General features: G+C 56.6%; 1 protein-coding gene and 1 long non-coding RNA gene across 3 annotated transcripts in view; one reads left to right on the top strand and one right to left on the bottom strand.

Annotated features, from left to right (window-relative positions):
- DNAH17 (dynein axonemal heavy chain 17) overlaps positions 1–27,188 on the top strand; it is a 102,026-nt gene that overhangs the window by 3,215 nt on the left and 71,623 nt on the right. For both annotated transcript variants that reach the window (XM_023244151.2, XM_045045262.1), the window contains exons 4-18: positions 451–643; positions 838–937; positions 1,077–1,162; positions 1,343–1,468; positions 2,131–2,283; positions 2,395–2,481; positions 4,103–4,270; positions 4,493–4,609; positions 8,969–9,234; positions 9,983–10,178; positions 12,055–12,201; positions 17,345–17,453; positions 18,422–18,525; positions 22,002–22,142; positions 24,745–24,888. In XM_023244151.2, coding sequence (XP_023099919.2) covers positions 451–643; positions 838–937; positions 1,077–1,162; positions 1,343–1,468; positions 2,131–2,283; positions 2,395–2,481; positions 4,103–4,270; positions 4,493–4,609; positions 8,969–9,234; positions 9,983–10,178; positions 12,055–12,201; positions 17,345–17,453; positions 18,422–18,525; positions 22,002–22,142; positions 24,745–24,888 — 2,137 coding nt within the window. The remainder of the gene's footprint in view (positions 1–450; positions 644–837; positions 938–1,076; positions 1,163–1,342; positions 1,469–2,130; positions 2,284–2,394; positions 2,482–4,102; positions 4,271–4,492; positions 4,610–8,968; positions 9,235–9,982; positions 10,179–12,054; positions 12,202–17,344; positions 17,454–18,421; positions 18,526–22,001; positions 22,143–24,744; positions 24,889–27,188) is intronic.
- LOC109494485 lies at positions 12,203–22,979 on the bottom strand. Its single transcript, XR_002738131.2, has 2 exons — positions 22,605–22,979; positions 12,203–15,642 (listed from the first exon to the last, which is right to left on the bottom strand). It is a non-coding gene; the product is annotated as an uncharacterized LOC109494485 (long non-coding RNA).

Below are 27,188 nucleotides of genomic sequence, written 5' to 3'. Positions count from 1 at the left end.
CATCTACTCGTGTCGGAGGGTGACCGCTCTTGGGGGGCTCACTGTGCAGGCAGGTCCTCCACACAACCCCCGACACATGCCTTGTGCGGCCCCGATCAGGATGGCACGAGGAGCCCACCTTGGACGTGGTCTCATCCTTGTTCAATCTGGGTCTCTCTGAGCTGGGAGGTCCTCCTCCCCCCCATCCTCCTGCACCCTCGCCCCCCCCGTCCCCCTCCCCCCCGTCCCCCGTCCCCCGTCCCCCTCCCCCCTCCCCCACCCTCCTCTCCCACCCTCCTCCTTCTCCACCACCCTCTGGGACATGAGGCAAGATGCCTGGGGCCTGTTGTCTGAGGGCCGCTGGCGGAGGCGGGTGGGAGGGGGGGACGATTCCTGCCCAGAAGGGGCAGAGCTGGTAAAACCCGGCACCTGTGGCTGTGAGAGCGTCTTCCCCCACCTTCTGCTCTGCAGGATCCCCCCCTCCCTGGACAACTCGCTGCTGCACGCCATCGAAACCGTCATCATCGACTGGTCCCACCAGATCCGGGACGTGCTGAGCCAAGACTCGGCCCAGGCCCTGCTGGACGGACAGCACCCCCTGCCCCGCGTCGAGTTTGAGTTCTGGGATGCCCGGCTGATGAACCTCAAGTGCATCCATGAGCAGGTGACCGGGCCTGAGCTGCTCGGCAGCCACCGTCTAGCCAGGCGGACTCGTCACCAACGCGGCCCTTCCGTGCGGACCCCCAGGATCCCCGAGGCCCCACGTGCAGCCCTCCGCTCCAGCGGCCGCAGGGTCTAGGGTCTTTGAGTCAGGGTCTTTTGAGCCTCTCTCGAAAGGCTCCTTGTGTTCTCTCTCAGCTGAACAGGCCCAAAGTGAACAAAATAGTCGAGATCCTGGAGAAAGCCAGAAGCTGCTACTGGCCGGCCCTGCAAAGCGTGTACATGAACGTCACCGAAGGTGAGCCCAGGGAGCGGTCGGTGCCTTCGGCGAGGGGCTGGGGCGCCTCCCCTCCAGCAGCTTCCTTTGGGGAAGGGTGGTGGGTCTCGAGGAGCAGGTGTCGATGAACAGAGAGCCCTTTTGCTCTCGTCCCGTGCAGGGCTGAAGGAGGCCAATGACATCGTTCTGTATCTGAAGCCTCTGCGGATCCTTCTGGAAGAGATGGAGCAGACCGACTTCACGGTGGTGTGTCAGCCGGACAGAGGCCACTCTGAGGGGCTGGTCTCGTGTCTTAGGGGGAGGGGGCCCCCCACGCCACGGGGCTTCTTGGCCGGGAAGGGCTGCGCGGTCCTGGGGAGCGCCTCTTCCTTCCGCTCTGGGGTCCCGTCCTGGAGGCACACCCACCCGTCTCCCCCCGCCCGCCAGCTCCCCACCGTCATCGCCAAGGTGCTGTTCACGACCGGCTTCATCTGGGCCACCTCCGAGCACGACGACACGCCCTCCCGGATCATCATCATCCTGCAGGAGTTCTGTAACCTGATCATCGAGATGGTAACCTTGCCCCTCCCTGTCTCTCCGTGTCCCCGACGCTGGCGTTCCCGGGCGGTTACACGCACGCAAAGTGGCTGGCACCGGGGTCTACGGGCCCCGGGCTGAGCTTGGGCCCTCTTGGTGGCCACCCAAGAGTCCTCCCAAGACCTGGCCAGTGCCAGCCCAAGCTGCCCCCCACACCTGGAGGGAGGAGGACAGCAAGGGGACCGAGTCCCAGCACCCCAAGACTCGGCCGGGACTGAGGGGTTTTATGCACCTGCCCCGAGATCCTTCCGGATTCCCTTCCTTCCCTGCTTGTCACCAGCCTGCCTCAGCCAGCCACCAGCCTTTGAGTCTGGGCCACCTGCGGGTGGCGCTCGCGGGCCTGGACCCTGCAGCGGGGGGCAGGGCTGTATTTCTGGGTCCCTGGAGGCCCCTGGTCCCGGGGGACCGGAATCTGTGCAGCAGCCCATACACTGCGGGGCTGCAGGGCCGGGCGAGGCAGGCAGCCGGCCGACCGGTTGGGGCAGGGACATAAGGGACGGTTGACGTGTCCCAAGGGGTAGGCCGAGGACCCCGTGCCGGGCTGTTCGTAGCCCGCTGAGCGGCCTGTGGGCAGTGCGCCCGGATGTCCCCCCCGGAGAGCTTGGTCACGACCTGGGAACGCCTTCTCTTCGGCCCAGACGCGCAATTTCCTGAGCCCGGACCTGGTGCTGAAGGGCTTGCAGGGCGAAACAGAGGAGGTTCTGAGCGGCATCTCTCTGTCCGTGGGCGTCCTGAAGGAGCTCTACCACACCTACGACTTCTGCTGTGCGAACATGAGGCTTTTCTTTAAGGTATGGCCTGACATCAGAGCCGGGTCGGGGGGCGACTCCGCGCGAGCTCCACCTGCACCCGTGGGAGTGTCTGGGCCAAGCACGGCCTCCCTTCTCTCTCCCCCCTTGAAGGACAAGGAGCCGGTGCCTTGGGAGTTCCCTTCGTCCCTGGCGTTTTCCAGAATGAATGCCTTCTTCCGTCGCATCCAGACCATTGAGGTACAGGTGACGCTTGATTCAGGCTGCCTTTAACCTTGGCAGAGCTGCGCCTCCCGTCCTTACCCCGCCACCATCACACAGCCCCCAGCAGGGAGGATGAGAGTCCCGCCCGAGCATCCGCGTCGTGGGGAAACCGAGTCACGGGCCGGGCTCCTCCGCGCCCGGAGCTGTCGGCCAAGAACCAAAGTGGCCCATTGTGGTTGCTTCTCCACACCCCACACCTTCTGTCCAGGAGCAGGCTGATGACAAATTAAGCAGGCACAGCCAGGGAGCCGGGAGGCCGTGGGAGAGGGCTAGCGGGGCTAGGCTGGGGCAGGTGTGGACGGACGCAGGACCCCACACGAGCACTGTCGGATACGTGGAGTGACTGAGCAAATGAACATTTTTAAAGTTGTTTTTTTTTTTTTAATTTTTTTTTTCAACGTTTATTTATTTTTGGGACAGAGAGAGACAGAGCATGAATGGGGGAGGGGCAGAGAGAGAGGGAGACACAGAATCGGAAACAGGCTCCAGGCTCTGAGCCATCAGCCCAGAGCCCGACGCGGGGCTCGAACTCACGGACCGTGAGATCGTGACCTGGCTGAAGTCGGACGCTTAACCGACTGTGCCACCCAGGCACCCCAAAAGTTTTTTTTTTTTTAATGTTTTTTTAGTTTTGAGAGAGAGAGAGAGCAGGGGAGGGGCAGAGAGGGAGGGAGACACAGAATCCGAAACAGGCTCCAGGCTCCGAGCTGTCAGCACAGAGCCCAACGCGGGGCTCGAACCCACGGACCGTGAGATCATGACCTGAGCCGAAGTCAGACGCTTAACCGACTGAGCCACCCAGGCGCCCCTCAGTTTCCTTATTTGTAAAATGGGCTCATAACAGTACCTACTCTGTCCAGTTGATGGGAGACGGCCCCGGCCTCGGCACCGGCCCGGGGGAGTGATCACTGCCAGGCCCTAGGTTGGGCTCCCGAGGCTGCGTGAGATCCTCAAGGAGCCTTGGGGATCTGGACTGGGAAACAGCAGCCTCACACGGAAGCAGCGAGGTCCCGTGAACGGACCGGGTGTGATTACAGGCCAAGGTCAAGAGCGAGTGGGGGTTCCGGAAAGGGAGACCCCCGCCAGAGGCCAGAATAGTTGCAAAAGCCTCCAGGAGGAGACAGGGCCCCACCTCAGAGGCGGTAGGGTTTACATGCAGGCCTCTGTCCCGGCATCCTGGGCGTGAGGGCATCCTTTCAGACCCCCGTCGGGGACGGGCTCGAAGTTGGGGACGGGCTTCCAGGAAGCAGAGGATTTGAAGCTGAGTCAGGACATCAGAAACTACACGATGCCTTTCCAACCGCCTCCTCCCACAGCTGAGGAAATGCGGGCCCCAGTAAAGCGTGATCTATGTAGAGGTGCCTTTCGGGTGGTATGGGGTCCGGACCAGAAGAGCCCAACCTCCTCACGGCTTGGAGGTGACTCTCAGAGTGTTCCAGAAAGCACTTTACAGAACAGAAATGAACAGAGGGCCCCCCACTGCCCTGAGGCCCCCAGGGTTCTTGCTCCCTGGCTCCTTCCTGCTGGATAAAGTGGCTCATCCGTTGCGTTTAGTTACAGAGATTACTGGGTGGGTTTTTTTTTCCCCCTCCCCCAGGATCTTTATAAAACAGCCATCGAGTTTCTGAAGTTGGAGAAAATCGAGCTCGGGGGAGTGAGAGGGAACATCCTTGGAAGCATGGTCGCCCAGATTTACGATGAGGTCTTTGAGCTGGTGAAGGTCTTTGCCGAGTGCAAATATGACCCCTTGGACCCCGGAGATTCGGTAAGTCGGGGGCCTCGGCCGGATCCACGACAGACGCCCCGGGTGTGGGAGGCACAGGGAGGGGGTGTGTTAGACGGTCACGTTCTGAAGACGTGCTCACGACAATTTGCGCACTCAGATGGAGCCCCGAATCCTGCCAGTGGGCTCAGGGTCGGGGTCAGAGGGAGTATTCCCCCGCTTTGCATGCCGACTTACCAGGTTGGTGTTCTGATTCAATTGCAGAGTTTTGACGACGATTATGCCGGTTTTGAGACCAAAATTCAAGATCTGGATAGGCGGCTGGCCACCATCTTCTGCCAGGGCTTTGATGACTGCAGCTCCATTGAGTCATGCGCAAAGGTAGGCGTGGGCAGGGGCCTGCCGGCCGCGGTGTGTCCCAGCAACACCCGGCGGGGGGGGGACGCCGGGAGCCACCTTGGGGTGACCATCTGGAGAGGAGGGGCTGGCCCACCGGGGGCCTCGCTCAGCGTCTCAGAGCTCCTTGGGTAACTCCTGTCGGGTTTTGTCGCCACAGAGTAAGGAAGGAAAGGGAGTAAGGAGCAGGTGACAGTTCATCCGTTTACCGATAGTCACTAAGTGAAGGTGTCCCTTTGTTCTCACTCGATTCGACCCTCCCCCTGCTCCAAAGGACCAAACGTTAGAGTTGCTGTAAAAATAAAACGTGCACTTTTTGACCCGCTGGGCTGAATTCACGCCCTCTTCGACATCCGAGGCTCCACGAGTGGCCCCGGCATCATTAACAGGGACCCGCCGCCGCCCTGTGGGTACGTGTCTGCCTTCCGTGTACTTTTCTACGATGTCCAGGTGGCGAGCGTTACGTGTTTTTAGCACTTTTGCGCTTAGAAGAAAGGCATGATGCTATGGAAAAAGAATGTCAAAAAATAGACGGCAGAAAGGCGCTAACCCCCCTGGACAATATCCGTTCAAAAGGGAAGCACGGGGGCGCCTGAGCGGCTCAGACGGTTGAGCGTCCAACGCTTGATTTCGGCTCAGGTCTTGATAGCAGGGTCGTGGGATCGGGGTCTGTGCTGAGCCTGGAGCCTGCTTGGGATTCTCTCTGCCCCCCTCCTTCCTCTCTCTCTCTCTCTCTCTCTCTCTCTCTCTCTCTCTCTCTCTGCCTCTTTCTCTGCCTCTCTCTCACTCCCTCTGCCCCTCTCCCCCCCACTCACGCTCTCTGTCTCTCTAGACTTGCCTACTCTCGTCCGGCAGGTTAAAAATCTTTTGAACGAAGCCGCCAACATGTAAAAGTTGAGAAGGTTCACGTGAAAGTCCAGACTTTCACCTTCTCTTGGAAAAGGCGATCTGGCCACGCTGGCCTCTACACAGCCCCTCGTAGTAACAAGTGGCTGAGGGGAACAACTGTTCCTCCCTGTGGACAGAACGTGGCGTCCAGTTGGCCCCAGCCCCCACCACTCCTTCCCGCCCTCGCTCACCCCTCTTCGTGCATTTCCGGGGCCTGCCTGGTCCCAACAAAACGATGGAGGGGGGGACTCTGCTGATGCCACGGCCCCTCTGGAGAACGGGCATCGAGCATTCAGATGCGTAAATGTATGTATGTACTCGGGGAGGTTTTTAATTTCTGCCTGGTTTTCCGCGTGTTTCTCGACGCGGACACTCTGCGGGTCAGACCTGCTGCTTCCCCTGCTGTGCAGGCTCTAGGCTGCTGCAGGAAGTTCAGTGCCCACAGGGGACGCCCAGTAGTCATTCTAGGATCTTCGGTCCCACGCGCTCGGCTGAACTTGTCACCCACGTTAGCCATCTCCTTGTGCCAGCTCGGAAAAGTCCAGAAGCCTGCGCAGGGTCACGCTGTTAGCCAGCGGCAGAGCCGGGACCCCAAACCAGCCCGAGCGTGGCCAGACAGGAGGACAGTCGTGGTGGCCCAGGTAGCTCAGGGTGCTGACCATCTTCCTGGATCCTGGATCTCCCCGGCGGAAATGGCCAGGATGTGCCTTTGCCTTCACCTTCTAGACCTTGTTTTTGCAAACGCAAGGGAATCGGATCTGCAAATGGGATGAGCAAGTTAGTCTTAGATTCAGTCGGTGCTCCGAGCAGAATATCCGTGAATGCAAATTAACACAGCAGTGGAAGTGCTGTTCCCGTCTCTGGAACATTCTTCCCCCTAGGTAGCTGCCTCAGGCCAGCGCGAGGCCTCCAGGACTTCCCTGCAGACCCGCCGACCCTCCCTGGTGTCTTCTATTGTGTGTGGGTCTCTGTGCGTTCATTGTCCTCCGGGCTCGAATATCACCTCCCCGAAGGCAGGCGCTTGATTTGGGTGCACTCGGAACCCAGCCAGCCGGGCACGACAGCAGGTGCTTTTGGGCTCTCGTCGTCCAGGGAACTGGCTCCGGCCGAGGGAGCGGAGGGGTACTGGGGTCCCAAAGCTCCAAGGGTCCCGAACACGGGTTTCCAGCCAGTCCTGTAACCTGAAAACAGGAGTCTCCCGCCGCACCCCGTGATGGGGTCTCCCAAGCTGGAGGGCAGCACGGGAGCCGGGCGGGCCCTGTGTCTCCCCTCCTGCAAGGGCAGAGCTGAGAGACGCGTACCTGTGCTCTTGGGGCTCAGGGGCTGGGGCTTTGTGCTGTTCGGTCCAGGGGCCTCAGGGAGCTGGGCTGTTGCGGCCAAACCAACAAGGTCGTCCCCTTCGTGATCGGGAGCCTGCGGTCAGCGCCGCGCTGCGAGGGGCAGGGTGTCCGGGAGGAAGCCCCCTCCCCCCAGGCACTCGAGGGGGTGGCGGAGGGAGGGGGCCACGAGCCAGAGCACAGAGGTCGTGAACAGGGCACTCTTCTGCCCGGGCCTTTCTCGTCCCCTCTCCTTTCACGGCCTTAATCTGGGTTCTGCACGCAAAAAGGAAAGGTTCTCTCCTAAATTTTAACTTTGTGCTCGTGCTAGATTCAAAAGAAAGAAAGAAAAAGAGAGGGGTGCCTGGGTTGCTCGGTTGGTTAAAGGTCTGGCTTTAACATCTAGGCTCAGGTCCTGATCTCTCGCTTCGTGGGTTCAGACCTCCCCACGGGCTCTGTGCTGACGGCTCAGAGCCTGCAGCCTCCTTCGGGTTGTGTCTCCCTCTCCCTCTGCCCCTCCCCTGCTCGTTCTCTCTCTCTCTCTCTCTCTCTCTCTCTCTCTCTCTCTATCTCAAAAATAAACATTAAAAAAAGGAAAAGGAGGGAAAAAATGGTGCCTGTAAACCGTTTCCACATCTACCTGCCTTTCCCTCCGCACCTGGGAGCATTTCCTCTCCAGCTTGCCAACCCTGAGCCCTAATTAGGACGGGCCCCCGGGGCTCCCTCCGTCCCAGCCCGTGGATTCCCTGCAAGTCCCCAAGCTGCCCCGATGCCGTCTCTCACACACAGCCAGGAAAGTTCTAGAGCAATTTTCCGCATGATCTCCTGGCAGAAAATAAGATTAGCTTCCTGCCCAGAAGCCAAAACCATGTGAACGCGAAGCGGGTTGGTGGGAGGGGAACCGGACAGACAAACCGTCAGGAGGGTCGTGAACCAACAAGAGGAACCTGTGTCTTCCAGGGGGCACTTGTCAATTTTGTGAGAACTTGCGGCAATGGTGACCCCCGGTGGCAGCCCCCCCCACCCCGCAGGGAGCTGTGCTTGGAGCCTTACTTTCTCCCAGCGATACAGCTACTCTGTCTCTCCTTTTTCTGCAGCCGGGTCTCACTGTTGCCCAGAAAGGCCATTTTGGGGACATTGTCATATTTTTCACACCAAAAACTGGGGCGAATCTGAGACTTGGGTCCAGTGCCCCCAGACCCCAAGAGCCTTGGACCTTGTGACCTGAGCACCTTTGATCTCCGTTTGCCTCAAGGGCCACTCTCATTGGCCCCAGTCCGGGTCTGGGATGACCTCAGGCCAGCTGAGGAGCTTCCAGAACTTTCTCTGTCTGGGTTCTAGGAAGGGCTCCCCCTTCAGGCCCAGCCCAGGGCCCTAGGCTTTGCTGTGCCTTGACCGTGAGCTGTGACCTTTTAGGAAAATTCTCCATCTGATTCCAGCCAGCACCCTACCCCCAAACATCCAGATAAAATATCTTGCTCTCTTCTACTAAGCGTTTTATGTTCTAAAACAATTCCTAATGTTGAGCGTACATAGGCCGTGAGGGCGATGAGCCAGCTACTTGCAGAGGTTCTCCTGGGGCATGGTTACTGTTTTCAGAAATGTGCTGTGTTGCCTCCCAGGTTAATTTGGGCCAATGGCATCCAGCAGACAGGTCTGCAGGCCTAGCTTTGCTCTCAGGGTAAAGGACACATTACAGGGGATGCGGTAACCTGGGCTTGAACCCCCCAGCGTCACAGCCTACTCCACGTTCCAAACCTCCCTCTGTGACTTCCTCAAATCCTTGGGGGCGATGTTCTCAATCAGTGCTCCCCACCCCCCCCCTCCCCGGCATCTCTGCTCACTGCCTGGGCCCCCGTCCCCACCTCCGTCCCCACCCTGGCCAGCCTGACTTCTCTCGGGCCTCGAATGTCACCAGACCTCAGACCTGGTTTGTAGCGTTGGCTTCCAGCCAAGCGTTTTGGGACCCCGCGTGCGTCAACCTGCGAATCACGGAGGCGTCGCGTTTAACCAGCTGCTCCGCGGAGGAAGATTCCGTGTCCTCGCCCCGTTGGGCCAACAGCCTCGTGGCGGGGGCGGTGCCGGGGAGGGGGCCGCCGGCGGGGACCCCGGCGAAGGCGCGTCTCTCCTCGCTCCCCAGCTCCTGTACATGTGTGGGGGCCTCCTGGAGCGGCCTCTCATTCTTGCTGAGGTGGTGCCCAGGTACTCGGTCATGCTGGAGCTGTTTGACGCCGAGCTGGACAACACCAAGACCTTGTACGACGCCCAGCTCGCAGCCTCCGCAGACGGGAACATCCCCCCGCTCCACAAGAACATGCCCCCCGTGGCCGGGCAGCTGAAGTGGAGCCTGGAGCTGCAGGAGAGGTTGGAGGCACCCATGAGGGACCTGAAGCACATAGACCACCCGTGAGTCGCGGCCCCGGGTGGGCAGGGCGCCTCCGTGGCGGCAGGGGAGGGGAGGGTCCATCCTAACTCCCGAGGCCGTCCCACCCTTCACGTTGGCCAGGCCTCTCCTCCCCAGAGCACGATCCCGGAAGAGACCCCACTCCCGTCCCCCCTCCTCCAGCGGGAGCCTGCTCGGCGAGCTCGGCCCTAAGGATCTGGCTTGCCCCCACCCCGACGGTCAGCCTGAGGGAGAGTGACGAAACCGTCCAAGTGAGGACGCGCACTGGCTGGTCGGAGCTTGTCACGGCAGGACGCGGCCACTGTCGCTGCATCTGGCAGAGACGCGGACGCAGGCGGGGGAGGGGAGAACAGAGAGAAGGCTTCAGCTGTGCCCTGAATGGAGGCCGCCCCGGGCCTGGGGGCTGGAGGGGTCGCCTCTGCGGTTGGTTTGGGGGGCGTCTCCGGCTTTCTCCAATCCATCTTGAGTTGGACGGGAAGCTGGCAGTCCTCAACCAAGTCCTGGCCGTTTGGGGCCAATTGTTACCGGGGCGGGGGTTGACATCCTGGACCCGTTGCTGCCGTCACAGGCGGTTGTCTGTCTGTCCGTTCAGTCTCCCGGCCCAGAGGAAAGGGAAAGCCGGCTGCTTCAGCACCCCCAGATCTGGGAGCCACACTGGGGGCGCTAAAGAGACCCTGAAGGAGGCAGGCACCTCACCACCCCGTCACCCCATCACCCCATCACCCCATCACCCCATCTGACCGATTCCAGGGTCATGTCCAGCACGGAGGCCAAGCTGATCTACCAGAAGTACGACGAGATGATGGGGCTGCTAAGAAACTACCGCGAGAGGACCTACCGGCAGTGGGTGGCCGGCGTGGACCAGGATTGCCACTTCAACCTGGGGCAGCCCCTGATACGGCGGGACCCCGTCACCAACCTCATCCGAGTCAACTTCAGCAAAGCGGTGCGTGCCGTCCTGCCGCCGTGTCCAGAGGGCGTCCGCGTCAAAGGTTCCACTGGGACCAGGGCCCCCCTACGGATGGCGGGTGGGAGAAGCCCAAAGAACAGACCCGTGGCGTATTTAGCTGGAACTTTACCGCGTGAGCGGTAAAGCGTGTCCGCGACGTGTCTGAGGCACGAGACCAAACAGCAGCTTCGGTGACGACAGTCCTTCGCGGCTTGGCTGCCTCTCCTGTGGTCTCAAGAGGCAACGTCAATCTGAGAATCGACAGGAACACGGAGAGAAAGGTCCTTGCGGGGTCTGAGCAGACGGGCCCTCTGGTTAAGTCAGGCAGGGTGGACAGGATTCATGAGTGGGCTGTGGGGCGTGCATCCCAGGGCTCAAACCTGGGTAGCTGTGAGCCAAGTGCCAAAGACAGAGGAGCGGGGTGGCCCGGGTTCCGGCCACAACGCACCTGCCATGCTTTAGATCCCGGCAGCGATGCCAGGGAGGCAGATGTGAGGTTTCCCCTTCTCTTCCACTAAAATGTGGTCTTTTTTTTTTTTTTTAACTCCACAAATGTTTACTGAGCACCTACTTTGTGTCGGTGCTTGGAGTAAATGAATGAACAAAGCAGACAAAAATCTCTGTCCTCCTGGAGCATACCATTCACTGGAGGACGGGGACGGGAAGGAAAGAGAGAGCTGGGGGAAGGAGGCGGAGGAGGGACAGGAGAAAATATAAGTTGGCGTAACAAAAGCAGCGAGGTGCGTGATACTGAGGAGGTAGGGGCGGGTGCCTCCGAGGACCTGGAGGACTGGGGGGCAGGTTGAAGTTTGGATGTCGGCAGAGACTTGCGGGAGGTCGGGGAGTTAGCGGATTCGAGGAGAAGCCTTTGAGGAGGGCAAACGGCTAAGGCGAGGACCACACGGGTGTGGTCGAGGGGCAGCGGGGAGGCCAGTGGGGTCTGGGGTCAGGGTGGAGTGTGAGCAGAGGGCTGGGGAGGGGAGTGGAAGAGGAGGTGAAGGGAGGGGTGGAGGAGGGCGGGGGACAGGGCACTGAGAGCCTCCAGGACCAGCAGAGGGACTTGGGTTTCCATTCCGAGTGACGTGGCTGCCGTGGCGGGTTTTCGAGGACAGACGTGCCCCGATGTGGTTTGTATATTTCAGGGATCCCTCTAGGTGCCACGTGTGAACAGACGGGGGGCGGGGACAGGCGCAGGGACAGGAAGCCCAGCTGGGAGGAGCCTTTTGCCATAATCCGGGAGAGAGACCACGAGACGGTGGTGGCCCAGATCAGCGTGTCGGCGACGAAGGCGTGAGGGGCGAATGGCTTTTGGCCGCAGAGCCCGTGGGGCTCGGACGGGTTGGAAAGAGAGTCTTTGACGATGACAGCCTGAGCCCCAGCCGCTCTGGGCTGGCCCACTGGAGGGGCGGGACTGCCATCAGCTGGAGGCGGCGAGCAGGGCAGGCTGAGGGGAAGACAGCCTGTTCTGGCCACGTTGGGCTTGAGATGTCGTCTGGACGCGCGAATGGAGACGCTGTGTGGGCGGGTGGATACGGGAGTCCGAGGTCGGGAGAGCGGTCTGGCTTGGGGACACAAACTTGTGTGTGGTGCCACCCACACGTGGCTGGTCCTTAAAGCCATGCTGTTGGGTGAGGTCGCCGAGGCAAGAGCGATGGAGAGGGCTCACACCCTGGGAGTCTCCAGCACGCAAACCTCTAAAGCGTCAAAGCACCGCCTGATGGCGGTGACTGGGAGAGCCTGGTGTCCTGGATGCCAACGGGAGACCGTGCGCCCAGGACGGGGAGTGACCTGGGAGCGCCCTTCACCTGTGCTGCTGAGGGCCGTACCGTTGGGGTCGCGCCCTGACCTTTTCTGTGATCTCCATTGGCCCTAGTTGGTGGCAGTTCTGAGAGAGGTCAAGTACCTGGGTTTCCAGCAGCAAAAAGAGATCCCAAGCAGTGCCGAGGATCTGTTCTCACAGCATGAGACCTTCCGGAAGTTTGTGGGCAACTTGGAACTCATCGTTGGCTGGTACAACGAGGTGAGCTGGTGTAGTTTGGTTTTACTTGCCGAGTTTCGGGTTTTGTTTAGGACAAACAAAGGGGTAGGGTCTCCAAGCGCAGTAGAGGAGGTGAGGACCCCCTCTTGTTACAACGTGGCTCGAGCCACTCCGCCATCAACCCAAACAGCAGCGGCAGAGATGGCGACGGAACAGCCAGTGATGGAAACCTTACTTCCACTGGACGTTGGCCTCCGTCCCACGATTGCTTAGAGGCGCCGAACTCTCCTAAACGTAGTTTGCCCTTGGGGAATCTCAAAGTCGTTCCGTTACTCCCAGTGGGGTGTGGCGAGGTGGGCGTCTCCCGGAATCCAGCCGGGTTTACAAATTTCCCAGCGACCCTGTGACCCAAGAGGTGGAGGGCGGGAGCTGGCCTCGAGGTAGGCTGGACCGGGACCTGGGAGGGGACAGGTCCACCTGTGCTCTGTGGAAAAGAGGTCCTCTTCCGCCAGATCTGGGGACCTCACACAGGTGGTCGTGCAGAGGCTGGTTCCGAATCAGGGCTCCCAGTGACTGACTGGCCCCGGGGGGGCCGGGGCCTCCGGCTCCGGGGCTGTTTGTTCCGCGCACCTCCTTCCTGGCATGAGAGCCCCTGGAAGCTGAATCCGAGATCGGAAGGGGACGCGGGGAGGCGTGGACTCGGGCCGCCGTGGGCCATGGCGGGCACCCCTTTCCACACAGACCCCAGAAGACGCTGCCGCTGGGGCCACACGACCTTCGCTCCTGCCCAGGCTGCGGCAGACGAGGCTGCACGTGGGCTCTGCGTGAGCCTCCTGGGGTGGCCGCCACAGGCCGCCACAGACGCAGTGGCTTCCGACAGCACACATCTACTCTCTTCCGGCTCTGAGGTCAGAAGTCCAAGATCTGCTTCCTTCTGCTGAAATCAGAGACGGGCCGCTTCCTGGCGGGCTAAGCCGCCTCCTCGCCTGCCTCCTCGAGGCCACCGCCTTCCGCGTCCCTCTGCCGTCCGACGACACCCCTCCGGCCTCTGCCTCCTTTGTTCTGTCCCTTCTTCCCCTCCGACCTTCCCGCCTCCCTCTCACGAGGACCTTGTGATTGCGTTGGGCCTGCCCGCCGGATAATTCTGGACCACCTACCGGTCTCTAAGTGAATCTCATCCGCAAATTCTCTTTTGCCGGGTAAGGTGGGACAGTCACTGATCCCAGGGACTAGGACGCCGACGTCCTTGGAGAACCATTTGGCCCACCACACCCGCCTGATCCACGGGGCCACCAAGATTCCCTCGCCTTGGAGCCCTGGGAATTTGGAATTAGCTGCCAGCCTCCTTCACGTGGGAGTCACAGAGAGACAGAGAAGGACAGAAGCACAGGCTGTGGAAGGAAGGAAACAGGCAGCTCAGCCCGTGGCCAGAGAGGCTCCGAGAGTCCAAGGAGGTGCCTGAACGTGGACTTTGCTGGTCCCACCCCCTTGGGTCCCCCAGATGCGTCCACGTCTGTGGATTTCCTGTTGGTAACCTTACTGGTTCTGCACTCTCGTGAGATTCAAGCCACCGACGGCAGGTTCACGGTTCTCACAGTGAGCTTGCCCCCCACGGAAAGCACCGTCTGGGGCCTGGAACGTTTTCACTTTTGTTCTTGTGCTTTGTGCCTCAGATCCGCCCAAGAGATGCCTCTGTTCACGGGTTCCTGAGCCGAGGGCCCCTTTGTTAGAGCCGCGGGGCCGTGCCTCTGTTGCCTTCCCTCGCCTGTCTTGCAGGAGTCCTGTACCGAATGCCCGGGTCCATCCCGCACGGGCAGGGGAGCGTTGGCACCTGCTGTCCGTCCCCTCCCCAGCAACCTCCCTAGGTTCCATGTGAGCTGGTATTCACTGGAGCACGGCACGCCCTGCACCTCCCTCCTGGGACCTAAGAAAACGGCAGCGGTAATGCTGAGTCCGAAGGGTGTTTCTGGAATAGCAGATCGTGCTTAGCCAACCTCTCCTGTAGGGGAAGGTGGCCAGATCACACCGTGTGCTGGACCGAGCCCAGCAATCTGGTGCCAGCCAAGAGAAGAGTCGGAATATCCGAAGATTAAGAGAGAGGCCTTGGGGAGACCCGGGAAGGCCCCCGCTCCTGGCGGAGGTGACCCCCTTCGTGACCATGCTGGCAAAGCCGAGCGCGAAGTGAAGCGGGCTGGCTCGGGCCGTCACGTCGATTTGTCAGAAATACCGCCGCCACACGGTGACGCGCGTGACGGTGGAAACGTCACCGAAGACGCGGTCAGCGGAAACTGAAGGAAGCTCGTTTTCGCTAATCGCGTTTCTCAAAATTGTAAGTGTCTCGCTTATGTGCGCCGTCCCGCATCGGGCTCTGTGCTGACAGCGTGGAACCTTCTGGGGATTCTCTCTCCCCTTCTCTCTGCCCTTCCCCTGCTCGCTCGCTCGCTCTCTCTCTCAAAATAAATAAATAAATACATGTAAAAAAAAGAGCCCGTCTTTGACTTCTGTATTTCCACACGAAACCCAGCCACGCCCACTGCCCTCCAACTCAAGAAGCCAGCAGCACGTTCGCTCCGGCTACGGATGCTGTCTGTCCCTCTTCTGTCCCTCTGCTGATACAAACGTTGGGTTAGGGTGAGGAGGCCTGGAGCTAGAGACGCTCGCTGCTGACGCGGATTCCCCTCTTTAGAGACGTGCCGGGCCCTTCTCGTGCTTTCTGTTGGCAAGAGACCACTGGCCTGCAGACGGCTCAGGTCTGTTAGTGTCCGAGCCAGAGAGGGGCACGCGGTGCTTTAAGGAGTCTGCTGGGGTATCCGAGGGACCGCCCGAGTGTGTTTTTTTTTCCCAGGTCACACTTCTGAGGACAGCACCCTAAAGGCGTGGGTTTATAACATGGGCTCTTAAAAAATACACAGGACGGACGTATCCTTACGTGGATCTCATCGCCGTGGGCTCTGTTTACTCTGACAATTACAACAGACATAGTGGCTGCTTTTCTGGGCGGTTACTCCGGAAAATAGGCAATAAACGAACGGCCTTCCTGAGGCCCTGAGTGTCCACGTGCGTCGTGGACGGGACGCGCAGCCTGAGGCGGCCCCGGCCAGGCTGGCCTTGGATTCGGAGCCCGGGACATACCTCCCGTCTCTGCCCGTGACGCAGTCATCAGGAACGCAGCACCTCTCCCAGCTGGAGAAGTTCTGCGTGAAGGGTTCCCCGCTGAACTCTAGTCACAGGACTTAGTGACTAAACACACCACAGAGGCGTGCTGTGAAACGATCTCACCTGGGCTATGTTCTCGAAGCCACGGCACGGGTAATTGGGAGGGGACCACGGCCCGTTATAGTTATTTCGTATCTAAACTCTGATGAGTGGAATCGGTACCTTCTCGTTCACTCGCTTTGTAATTCCATAGATGGAATTCTCTTCTTTCCGTCCTGTTTCTATCGGTGATAGGTTTGTAAGCTTTACTTCTCTGGCCTCACCCACCTGCTTAGAGAGTGAACCACATGAAAACTCCTGAGGGCGGAGGTCAGCAGAAAGGGGTGGCGGGGGCGGGGGGGGCACGTAAAAGGACCGAATAAATGTATGTGAGGGATTATTCTGAAAGGCAAGAGTGGTCAGCGTTTAATGTACGATTTTAACTCTGTTTTGCATCCCTCACTTTATGAAGTACAAGTGTCCTTGAAAAGTTATATAAAATAAAAATGTTGAAGGGGCGCCTGGATGGCTCAGTCAGTTGAGCGTCCGACTTCAGTTCAGGTCATGACCTCGCGGTTCGTGGGTTCAAGCCCCACGTTTGTTAAAAATGTTGCTAGGTAAAAGGACATTCCAAGACTCCAATGGTGCTTATCATTTAAAGGAATAATTTACAGGGGCGACGGGGTGGCTCAGTTGGTTGAGCGTCCGACTTCGGTTCAGGTCATGATCTCATGGCTCGTGAGTTCGAGCCCTGCGTTGGGGTCTGTGCTGATGGCTCAGAGCCTGGAGCCTGCTTCCGATTCTGTCTCCCTCCCTCTCTGTCCCTCCCCTGCTCACGCTCTCTCTCTCTCTCTCAAGATCAATAAACATTAAATTTTTTTTAAAGTTAAAAAATAAAGGAATAATTTATAAAAAACTATATACACCCTCCTTCTCCTTTTTTCCTCCCGTTTTGTGAATTGATGTTTTTTCCAGGTCTTAAATAAATTTCTCTATTAGAGCACAGTAGAACTATATCAACACTATATAGGACCTGGATGAGTGCTCTGATTCACAAACAGCTTGAATAGCTTCCCTGTAGATCCTAGATCTCCTTTTCTATTTTTTTTTTAGTTTTTAAAATTTTTTAAATGTTTATTTTTGAGAGAGAGAACAGAGGATGATGGGGGGGCAGGAGGGGCAGAGAGAGGGAGACACAGAATCTGAAACAGGATCCAGGCTCCGAGCCGTCAGCACAGAGCCCGATGCAGGGCTCGAACTCACGAGCCGTGAGATCATGATCTCAGCGGAAGTCGGACGCTTAACCAACTGAGCCACCCAGGCACCCCTCCTTTTTTATTTTTTAAAGTTTATTTATTTTGAGAGCGAGAAAGAACATGCGAACAGGAGGGGCAGAGAGAGGGAGAATCCCAAGCAGGCTCCACACTGTCAGCGCAGAGCCCAATGTGGGGCTTGGACTCATGAACTGCGAGATCATGTCCTGAGCTGAAATCGAGTGGGATGTTTAGCCAACTGAGCGCGGCCCCCCCCCACCACGCCCTGCCACACACACACACACCGCCCAGGCACCCCCTGGATCTCCTTTATGTACGTAAATTGCAGGCTTGGGGTTTATGACCAAGGAGAGATTCTGAGCCCCGACCTGCTTCAGTTACTCGTGTCCATTTCTCTGAGTTTCTTTGTATGATTTTAAGCCCAATAAAAACAGTTTTGGATTACACACTCATTGTCCCATTATCCCCTTTCCTTCTGTTTCTACCCCATTCCGTAGGTAGCCAAGAGTTAAGTGCATACATAAATCCTTGGTGATAAAAGTAGTTTGTAGAAGCTGAAATCTCCTGGAATTTGAATTATACATAATTCCCAATTAAATGACACAAGTTGTAATTGGTTTGGTTGGTAGTGGGTAAGAAAACCCTAACCATGAGACCACTTAAAATCTGGCTGGATTTGGAGCAAAGGCCCTGAGACTGTAGCCTTTTTGTTGCAGATAAAGACCACCGTGATGGATGTAGAATTTCCACTAATAAAGTCAGAACTGGAAGCAATCGATGTCAAGTTATTGACTGCTGAAACAACGCTGTTCTGGAACGGGGAAGGTACTGAGGCCATGTTTGTCTCACTGGGAGGGTGACCAGCAGATCAATGGCGGTGGGACGGGGTGGAGGGGGATGTCCTCCCTGTCCAGCGTCTGTCCTATGACACTTGCAAATGGCTGCTTCTGCCTCCCGGTTGGGTGGGTCCACTTTGACTCCAGTGGGGTTATGTTAAAGGCCATCGGAGAGTTCCACCTGCTTGCCCTGTCCCAAAGAGCCCATTTGTGTCACTTACAAATGGAATCAGGCAAAGACCCCTCCGGGGAACACCAAGGGTCCCAAAGTTTTCACAGTGGACTTGTGGGGCCTGGGGCTCTTTGGTGGTTTCCTGGGCAGGTGTCGGAGAAGCAGAAAGAAGTGTGCTCACGAAGTCCCTTCTTCCCACCACGGGAGCAGGCAGAAGCCTTCCCCCCTGATGTCCTTCCCCTCTGGACCCACCTCTGGGTGGCCACCACCGCCAAGGCTGTCTCCTTTATCAAGGCCTGCAACTTGCCCTGGGCCATTTTTCGGCCATATCCTGTCTCCACCGTCTCAATTAGAAGGTGGGACCGTCCACCTCCCTGCAGCCGGGGTTGGCCTGGACTTTCCGTGCAGAGAAGATACACTGCTTCTCACTGTGGCCCAAGGACGCACCTCTTTCCAGCCGCTGTGGCCCAGGACGCTGAGACCTGTCACCATGCTCATGTGTCTCCAGTGCCCTGCTGGTGGTTGGAGGGGCAGGGGCGCGAGGGGTCCCCTCGGGGGGTGGGGGCCCGAGAACTGATGACCCACCTATTGGGGGATAGGGAAGTCCTGCTTCCGAACAGACGCCGCGTGCGTCGTCTGTCAGCATTGCGTTTAGAGAACTCTGGATGAGCAGCGGGCATGTTTTCCAAGCGCTGTCTGGCAGTGATGAGCGCGAAAGCCTGCCCAAGACTTTTCACTGTTCTGAATTGTTCATTTCGTTATATTCCTTGATGTTTATATTTTAGGTGTGTTAGAGTATATCCAAGACTTGCGAGAAATTCTACATAACTTGCAGAACAGGATGCAAAAAGCCAAGCAAAATATAGATGGAATTTCTCAGGCCATGAAGGTGAGTAAGCAGCAAGGTATTATAGAGCAGGGCTTAACCAGAAGCCCAGGAGTGGGTCCTGGGGAAAAGGCACCCATGGAGATGCTCACAGAGAGTCCCAAAGGCAGCAGGAACTTGTTGTGTGAGGCTCTGGACTGCACAACGATGTCAAGGTGGTCCCGAGGCAGAGAAGTCCCAGGCCAGGGTGCAGAATTCAATTCTGTTCCGTTCTGTTGAGCTCAGCAAGAGTGCTTGTAGGGTCCTCTCTCTGCCGGGAAGGCACCGGGAACAGGGGGCAGGAAGGTACCCTGAGACTCAGCTCCACTCAGGAAGGCACCGAGCTGACTTTCACTCAAGCCCAATCCAGGAAACGGGGGGGCGAATTCCTTCACTAGCTTCCCCACGGTCCGTCATCAAGGCCCTAACGTGCAGAGAGACTTCTGCAGTGACACATCCAAAGGGGAGCTTGAACTGCCCTGCCTTGTTAATTTACAGTCTACTACATGACTCCATTTTTTAAAAGTTTATTTCTTTAAGTGATCTCTATGCTCAACGTGGGGCTCAAACTCATGACCCTGAGATTAAGAATCACGTGCTCCACTGACTGAGCCAACCAGGAGGCGCCCCACTCCATTTCATTTTTAAAACAATCATGTTTAAGCTCTATTTCTCCATCAATATATCAAGATTAAATAATCACATTCTGTTTTACTGCCCATTGTGCCCCCACCCATGGGACCTCACATCTTCTGCCACCTCCGGCCCCTTCCCTGCAAATGTCTGAGCTGGAAGAGTTTCACGTTTCTGACTCCGGCCATCGTTTGGTTTTGAGTCTCCTTTGTCATGGTGTGAACTTTCTCTTCTTTTCTCTTTTTTCTTTTCTATGTTTATTTTTGAGAGGTAGGGAGGGAGGGGCTCACCAACACCCGCTTGGGTTTACTCCATAAACTGTAGACCGGGATCATTGCTCGGTTGTCGCTTGAGTGGAATATTTCTTCAGGCGGTTTCTGCGGGCAGGAAAGGTGCATTGATGACCTAGTGGGTCCTTGCTTGTCCAAAAATCTGTCTCTCTTGACCTCACCTGCAGCTGTCCTGTCCAGGTGAGCGATTTTTTTGATACGGTCCTTTCCTTTCAACAGTCTAGAGACATCTGTGTATCAGCGAGTTCGCGCTGCCCTGACAAAGCCCGCTGGCTGGGCAGCTTAAACAGCAGAAGTTCATTTCCTCACAGTCTTGGAGGCAGGACATCTGGATAGGGTGCCATCAGGGTTGTTCTCCAGAGGCCTCTGTCCTGGGTTCCCAGATGGCCATCTCCTCCCCGTGTCTTCATGTGGTCGTCCCTCTGTGCATGTCTGTGTCCTGATCTCCCCTTATTATAAGGACATGAGTCATACTGGGCTCGGGCCCACCTAATGGCCCCATTTTGCTTTCACCAGCTCTTTAAAGACCCCTTTCTAGACACGTCCCACGATACCAGGGGGTCCGGGTTTCAGCCTGTGAATTTGGGGGACACGGTTCAGCTGTCACAGTCCCTGTCTCCCAGGCCCACGTTGACAAGGCTGGCAATGGTGTGACTGTCCTGTGGGTGCCCCTGCTCTCTCTGTAGGCACGTAAAGTTCTTCGTCACCGTCAGGGCTCAGAAATGCCCCCGCAGTGCGTCTGGACAGGTGTCTCCTCTTGTTAACTCTCCCCAGACTTGGTTAAGTGCTTCCTGTCCCAAAGAGGCCGAATCTTCTGTACCTGCTCAGTGTCTCACGGGTACCCCCTTCGTGAGCTCTGCCAGTCTCCACGTTCTCTACCGGGGCACAGCAGGAATGCTAGTTCCCCTGGCTCTGAGCTTGCTGGGGTCAGGAGTGCGTTTTGACTGCGCCCTCCATGTCAGAGCAGGAGGGGGGGTGGGCACATCGGCCTGGCTGCCGTAACACGACAAATCAGCCTCCAATAGCACGTGTTCACTCTAGAACACTCTAGAAGCTGCAGGTCTAAGATCAGGGTGCCGTCAGCCGTAGTTGATGGCGAGGGCCCCTTTCCTGCCTCACATGGTGAGGACGCAGTTAGTCTCTCTGCCTTTTCCTATAAGGACACTAATCCCATCGAGGGGCCCCATCTCATCTGGCTGGCCCTTCTCACCTCCCACATTAATCTCAGTTACAGGGGGAGCAGTCACCGGGCCCCTCGTGCTGGCCTCAGGGCCCTGCCCCCAGCCGTGTCCTCTACACATCCATTCAGAAGCTGCAGCCCGGCCGGAAGGGAGGGGGTGGATGGAGGGCCACCTCACTCAGGGTTTGGGTGCAGAAGCGGGGTCTGGCTCGCCCAGGCCCTCACACGGATTACTCCATCCAAAAACAGCAACCCAAACAAGACAGTAAATAGTATCTGACTCCCCGGCTGCATGAGGAAACCAAGTAATTGGAAAAGAAAACAATTCAAGTCAGTCTATTAGACCTGAAATAAATAATGCAAAAAAAAATAAATAAGGCACATGTAATTCTCAAATACTGGGGAGAAGGGAGAGGCAGGTGAGCTAAACCTTGGTTGCTCACACTCGAGTCACAAGACAGTCTAGACATGACTCAATCTGACACAGAGAGTCCCACAAACCATCTCGAGTGCTGGGGCAACCGAAGTTTCCAGTGGGGACCAGGATGGAGAGACAGGAAGACATGGGGCCAAGGGGGTGTGGGTTTTGTCCAGAAACTTTTCCCACTCAGTGTTTTGTTGCTGTGTGTATTGATGAGAATTTAAAATGAAAAAAAAGGGGGCACCTGGGTGGCTCAGTCGGGTGGGCATCCAACTTCCACTCAGGTCATGATCTCATGGTTCATGGGTTCGAGCCCCGTGTTGGGCTCTGTGCTGACGGCTCAGAGCCTGGAGTCTGCTTCGTATTCTGTGTGTGTGTGTGTGTGTGTGTGTGTGTGTGTGTGTGTGTGTGTCTGCCCCTCCCCTGCTCACACTCTGTCTCTCTTGCTCTCAAAAATAAAATGTTTAAAAAAAAATTTTTAAAAAGATCTAACTATTGGATAATAGAGCAAAATCAATATCGTAATTGCCGATGACAAGAATCCTTGTAGTAGAAGTCCCAATTATAGGAGGGTCAGAGCCCCCTATCCCCGCTCCCCCGACCCAGCAGTAGGTCAGCTGTCCCCACAAGAGGGACTCCTCCCCCTGGGCCTGCTATTCGGAGCCATGGATGCTCTGCTCAGCTCAGACCACACACCCCTCACCACAGATGCCTGCCCCAGGGTGATTCCTCTTGGGCCTGGTCAGGCAGGTAGAGCCATCCAGTGGTCTCCCTGCACCCCCCACCCCCACCCCCACCCCCCAAGGCTCTGCCTGGCTTTTAGGCAAACCATCTAAGCTCTCTGCTCAAGTGTCCTCAGGGGCCCCCAGGCCTCTCCAAGGGACAAGGACATTCGCATCAACGAGCAGGCAGCGAAGGCACAAGACCACAGGTGTTTTCCCCATATGTTTTCCTCACTCCCACCTGTGCCCTGCAGGACTGGTCGGCCAACCCGATGTTTGAGAGAAAGGACAATAAGAAGGAGGCCCTGTTGGACTTGGACGGAAGGATGGTCAATCTCAACAAGCGCTACACTGCGGTCAAGGACGCTGGCGTAAAGATTCAAGCCATGGTCATGGTAAGGACTCGCCCAGAAGGCGCTTCGAGAGGCCACTCACTTTCAGTAGAAGAGGGAGACCCAGAGATGTCACAAAAATTACTTTAGTGGTCACAGAAGTTACTCTCTTTACTCCGAGAGTCTCGCTTGCAGAAAGCAGACAGACTATGGTAAACGTACCCTCGGTTAACGAGTTTCTCTTGCTATGGGCCTGCCCTCCTCCGTGCTAAGGGGTCGGCGCGCCCTACCCTGCACAAAAGTGGTATAGACCAGTGACATCATCGTACGAGGTCAGCAAATCTTGTTTCCCTGGGTTACGCTGCTTGAGGACAGGCGCCGTGTGTCTCTGTTGTCCTTGGCGCTTTCCCGACATGAGCGCGAGGAGGAAACGAAACACGTAAACGCGGGTGAGGAATGTGGAACGTATGTGCCTGGTGTCCCGGTGCCGACACGTTCCGACCGGGGGGATGTGAGAGCACTCACCTGCTGGGCTGCCCCGAGCATAGGTTGTGCCTTGTTGCCAACAGCCTCAAGGGGCCGTGGGCCTCTGTCCTGGCCGGGGCACTCTGAGGGAGAAGGAGAAGCGGTAGCCTGGCGCCCCTGGAAGGTCTACCCAGGTTCCCGACGACGCAGGGGTTCTCACACCTTCCTCACTGGCCGCCGTTTGATCCGGCTTGTGTTTTAGCTTGTTTCTGAGGCACGTGTGAGAGGTGGAGCTCTGCCTTGGCCCCCCAAAAAGAAGATTCTACCTTGAGCTCAAGATATTTTCAGGGCAGTTGTTTTTGGGTTTTCTGATGCTTGGTACAAATCATGGATGTGGACTTCAGTGATGGATCACCACACCCAGACAGACCGCAGCACCACCACCCGCTCCCCCACCCACCGCCCCGCCCGGGAGGAGGGTCTCTCATTGGCTGTTCTCATAGTCAAGCCATTGTTTACAAGGCCATTGCCCCAGTGGAGTTACTTGACTGGATCAGAAGATATTTTGTCTTGTTTCCAGACCCTCTTCCTTCCCCTTTGCCTTGGTGCCGGAAGCTCCCACTAAATTAAAATGTGTAGCTGCAAACATATTACTTGGAAGCGTTGACCAGTTAACCTGTTAACGCTCTCAGATGTGTTGGAAATGGGCAAAGCAGAGAGAAATTTGTCTGGAGTGAGGGAAGGGTCCACAACACAATGGCACAGAAAGAGGACAGAGAGGAGGCAGCGCGCCGGGGAATAGGAACCTGGGAAAAGTGGAAGCCAGCAAGCTGAGGGGGCAAGGCTTTGTTGTCCCATTTGCCAGAGTCCTCGATGCACATAATAATCATCTGAACCACTTCTTTCTGCCTGAGGCTGAAGTTACTTAGGCCTGTGTCTTCTTTCCCCTAGTAGAAGATAACTGCCCTGAGGGTGTGGACTGGGCCATATTCATCTTTGTTTACCCTATAGCTCTCAGTGTCTTACAGATTCATCCATCTGTTCATCCACCCATCCTTCTATCCACCCATCCGTCTACCCATCCATCCATCCACCCACTCAACCATCCATCCATCCATCCATCCATCCATCCATCCATCCATCCACCCATCCACATATCCACACATCCAACCACTCATCCATCTAGCCATCTAATCATCCATCCACCCATCTCCCATCCACCCATCCTCCCATCCACCTATCCGTCCACCCACTTATCCATCCATCCATCCTCCCATCCACGCATCCAACCACTCATCCATCTAGCCATCTAATCATCCATCCACCTATCCTCCCATCCACCTATCCGTCCACCCACTCATCTATCCATCCGTCCATCCATCCATCCATCCATCCACCCACTTATCCATCCATCCATCCTCCCATCCACGCATCCAACCACTCATCCATCTAGCCATCTAATCATCCATCCACCCATCTCCCATCCACCCATCCTCCCATCCACCTATCCGTCCACCCACTTATCCATCCATCCATCCTCCCATCCACGCATCCAACACTCATCCATCTAGCCATCTAATCATCCATCCACCTATCCTCCCATCCACCTATCCGTCCACCCACTCATCCATCCATCCATCCAAACACCCATCCACTCATCATTCCACCCACCCATTCACCAGCTCCTGCTTTGTCCCAAGCATCCTGCCACAAGCTGAAGGTACAGTGGCGGAAAGGACAGTCAATCCATGAACTCATGTAGCTTGGTATTAAGGGGAGGTACAGACTAAACACAAATAAATACAATAATTCAGGATTGCATCTGTGCTACAGTAGGCACAAATAATGGATTGCTAGAGGGATTACAGGTAAGAGGCAGGAACAGAAGCCAAATCTGAGATGAATAGGGTGTGGCCAACGGGGGGGGGGGTAGGGGGGGCTTTCCTTTGTGAGAAGGTAACATTTGGGCTGAAACCTAAAAGGTTAGAAGAAGGAAGGCTTGGCAAGAATGGGAAGCAGCCTGTGGGAAGGCTCTGACGTAGAAAAGAGCCCGGCACTTTCAAGAAGCTAAAAGCAACCCCGGGTGCCTGGAGTATGTGAACAGGGACAAGAGTAGCCCAGAGAGTCCCCTAGTGAGTTGGTTGAAGAAGGAGCAGGTGAATCCATGAAGCGTCAGCCGACTGTGTGGTTCTGTTCGCAGGAAAATGCTGAGCTGTTCAGAGCAGATACGACGAGCCAGTCCTGGAAAGACTACATCGACTACATTGACGACATGGTCCTGGACGGATTTGACCATTTCATCCGCAAATCTCTGAATTACCTAGTGGACAACATGGTCACGGATGTGAGTTATAAACATAAGATACACATACATTTGTGCTGTACTTACGGTATTTTAACTGTGAAACAAGGTCTACTTTGCAATCTGTAGTTTGCATCGACCAGGCTATCACGTTACAAGTAAACAGACCTTAAAACCTGCGTAGGGGGAACTCCTCACCCTGGACTTGAAACTGAGATTCCTGCATGCCAGGACCCTCTTCAGGCCCCAGCACTCAGGGCATCTGGTCACCGTACATCGGCCAGGCCCTGCCTTGCTGCTAGGTGAGGGAAAGCAGGCACCGCCGGCCCCCTAGTCTTACGGATTGGGCAGGGTGTACCCTCCTGTCGGCAACATCAGCTACCAACCGACTCAACCCTCCCCGGGGCGGGCGGGAGAGTAAAGCAGGTCGGCAAAGAGGACGTGCCGGTTGATTTCATCCCGGAATGTTCTCCATCGTTTTCCCCGTGGGTCAGCCCTCCCCGAGCCGTGTCTTTTTCATTACAGTAGTTCCCAAATGGTATTGAATATGCTAGTAGGGCAAGATCAAAGATCCCCCGGCCCACCCAGTGCACCCACCGGAAAGACAGTGGGAAGGACAGCGAGGCGCCCTCGGACCAGCTGCAGAGATGGATGGTTCATGCTTGAGCCCAGCACATACGTCTCAAAGGCCGGGTGTCACCAGACAATCACAGACCCCAAATTCTGTTGATGGATCGTCATCATTACTACCGACTCAGGTTCACCAAGCAACCCACAGTGATGCAAAATGTCAGCAAGTTCTGTAATTTATAGTTAGTCACCATCAAAACCATGACGATCCCCTGATGACAAAATGTCCTTCTCCAAAAGTCCCAGGGAGTCCCCATATTTGCACGTGGCCCAGCAGCAAGAGCAGAGCCCTGAGTCAGAGGCTTTAGAAAAGCCTGGTCATCTGAGTGGGTGGCAACTGACCTTTTGTGCCAGTTAGCAATTCACTTAAACGCCAGTAGACGCCATCCATTGGTTGTATTGGGTTCTCAAGTCAATCGTCCACAGGGCCATCGTGGGACTGTGTTTAGAAGAACACTAGCAGCCGTGGAGTGGATTTCATGGCCACCCGTGGGCCTTGGCCCATCCTGGGAGCATCGCTGGTGTGGGGCTAACCTCCATCGGGTCACCTTACAAATGAGGCCATCACCCATAGCCATGCAGCCTCGCGAGGGGGATCCAGGAACAGACAGGGTTGCGGTGCACACGTGCTTTATGAACGGGAAGCCCAGTGGCTGGCCATCCTTGCTGGGGCACAGCTGAGGCCGCCCCACCTGGTGGCTGGTATTCCACAGCAGGTGTTTTAGTTGCTTCGCTAATTGGCCACAAGGCAATTTTGCCATGAAAGATAAAAGAGGGACATTAAAAAGGCCCCCATGAAACAGGACAAAACTAATCATATTAATAATTTCTTCTGGGGCGCCTGGGTGGCTCAGTCGGTTGAGCGTCCGGCTTTGGCTCAGGTCATGATCTCACGGTCTGTGAGTTTGAGCCCCGCATCGGGCTCTGTGCTGATGGCTCGGAGCCTGGAGCCTGCTTTGGATTCTGCGTGTGTGTGTGTGTGTGTGTGTGTGTGTGTCTGTCTGTCTGTCTCTCTCTCTCTCTCTGCCCCTACCCCACTCATGCTTTGTCTCTCTCTCTCTCTCTCAAAAATAAAATCATTAAATAAATAAATAAATAAATAAATTGCTTCCTTCATTTAAGAGAGGTATCCGTTTTCCAAATACTAGGGTGCCAATTGGTAACTGATGGTATTTGCCCCGTGAAAGCGTCTCCGCTGACGTGTCCCCTTGGCACACCGTCACGTGTAGGTTGACAGGCACCCAGCATTCTGCAGGAAATAAGGGAAAATGCTGATGCCGTCACGCGTCGTAACTGGCGCGCTCTCCGTTTCTAGGAGAGTCTGGCTTTACCCGGCCTTGTTTCACACTCCCAGGAAGTTCACCACCGTGTTTCCCATCAAGCTGACACCCGCGGTTGACCTCCCCTGGCACCCACGGCGAGGGCTAGCCGAGGTTTATATCGTGTGATAAAAAACGCAGACACCTCTGAGAACAAACCACCAACAGGCTATTTTTTCTTCTCTTTTTTTTTTTTATCTTTTATGGCAAAGCTGTTCATCAATGAGTTCTGTGGCGAAGGTGCTTCACCGCACAACTACCTAGAGCCAGGGGCCTCCAGAGGCGGGAGGGCTGTGCTTTCTGGAGCGCAGCGAAGCCCGTCCTGCCCAGCTGGGACACCCCCCCACCCCCAGCCCACCGTGCACTGTGGGCCACTCACACTCACCGGCCACC

This window comes from Felis catus, chromosome E1 (assembly GCF_018350175.1).
Source record: "Felis catus isolate Fca126 chromosome E1, F.catus_Fca126_mat1.0, whole genome shotgun sequence".
Classification (NCBI taxonomy): Eukaryota; Metazoa; Chordata; class Mammalia; order Carnivora; family Felidae; genus Felis; species Felis catus.
Note: the sequence above shows the minus strand (reverse complement) of the source record. Positions and strands in the feature narration are given on the sequence as shown.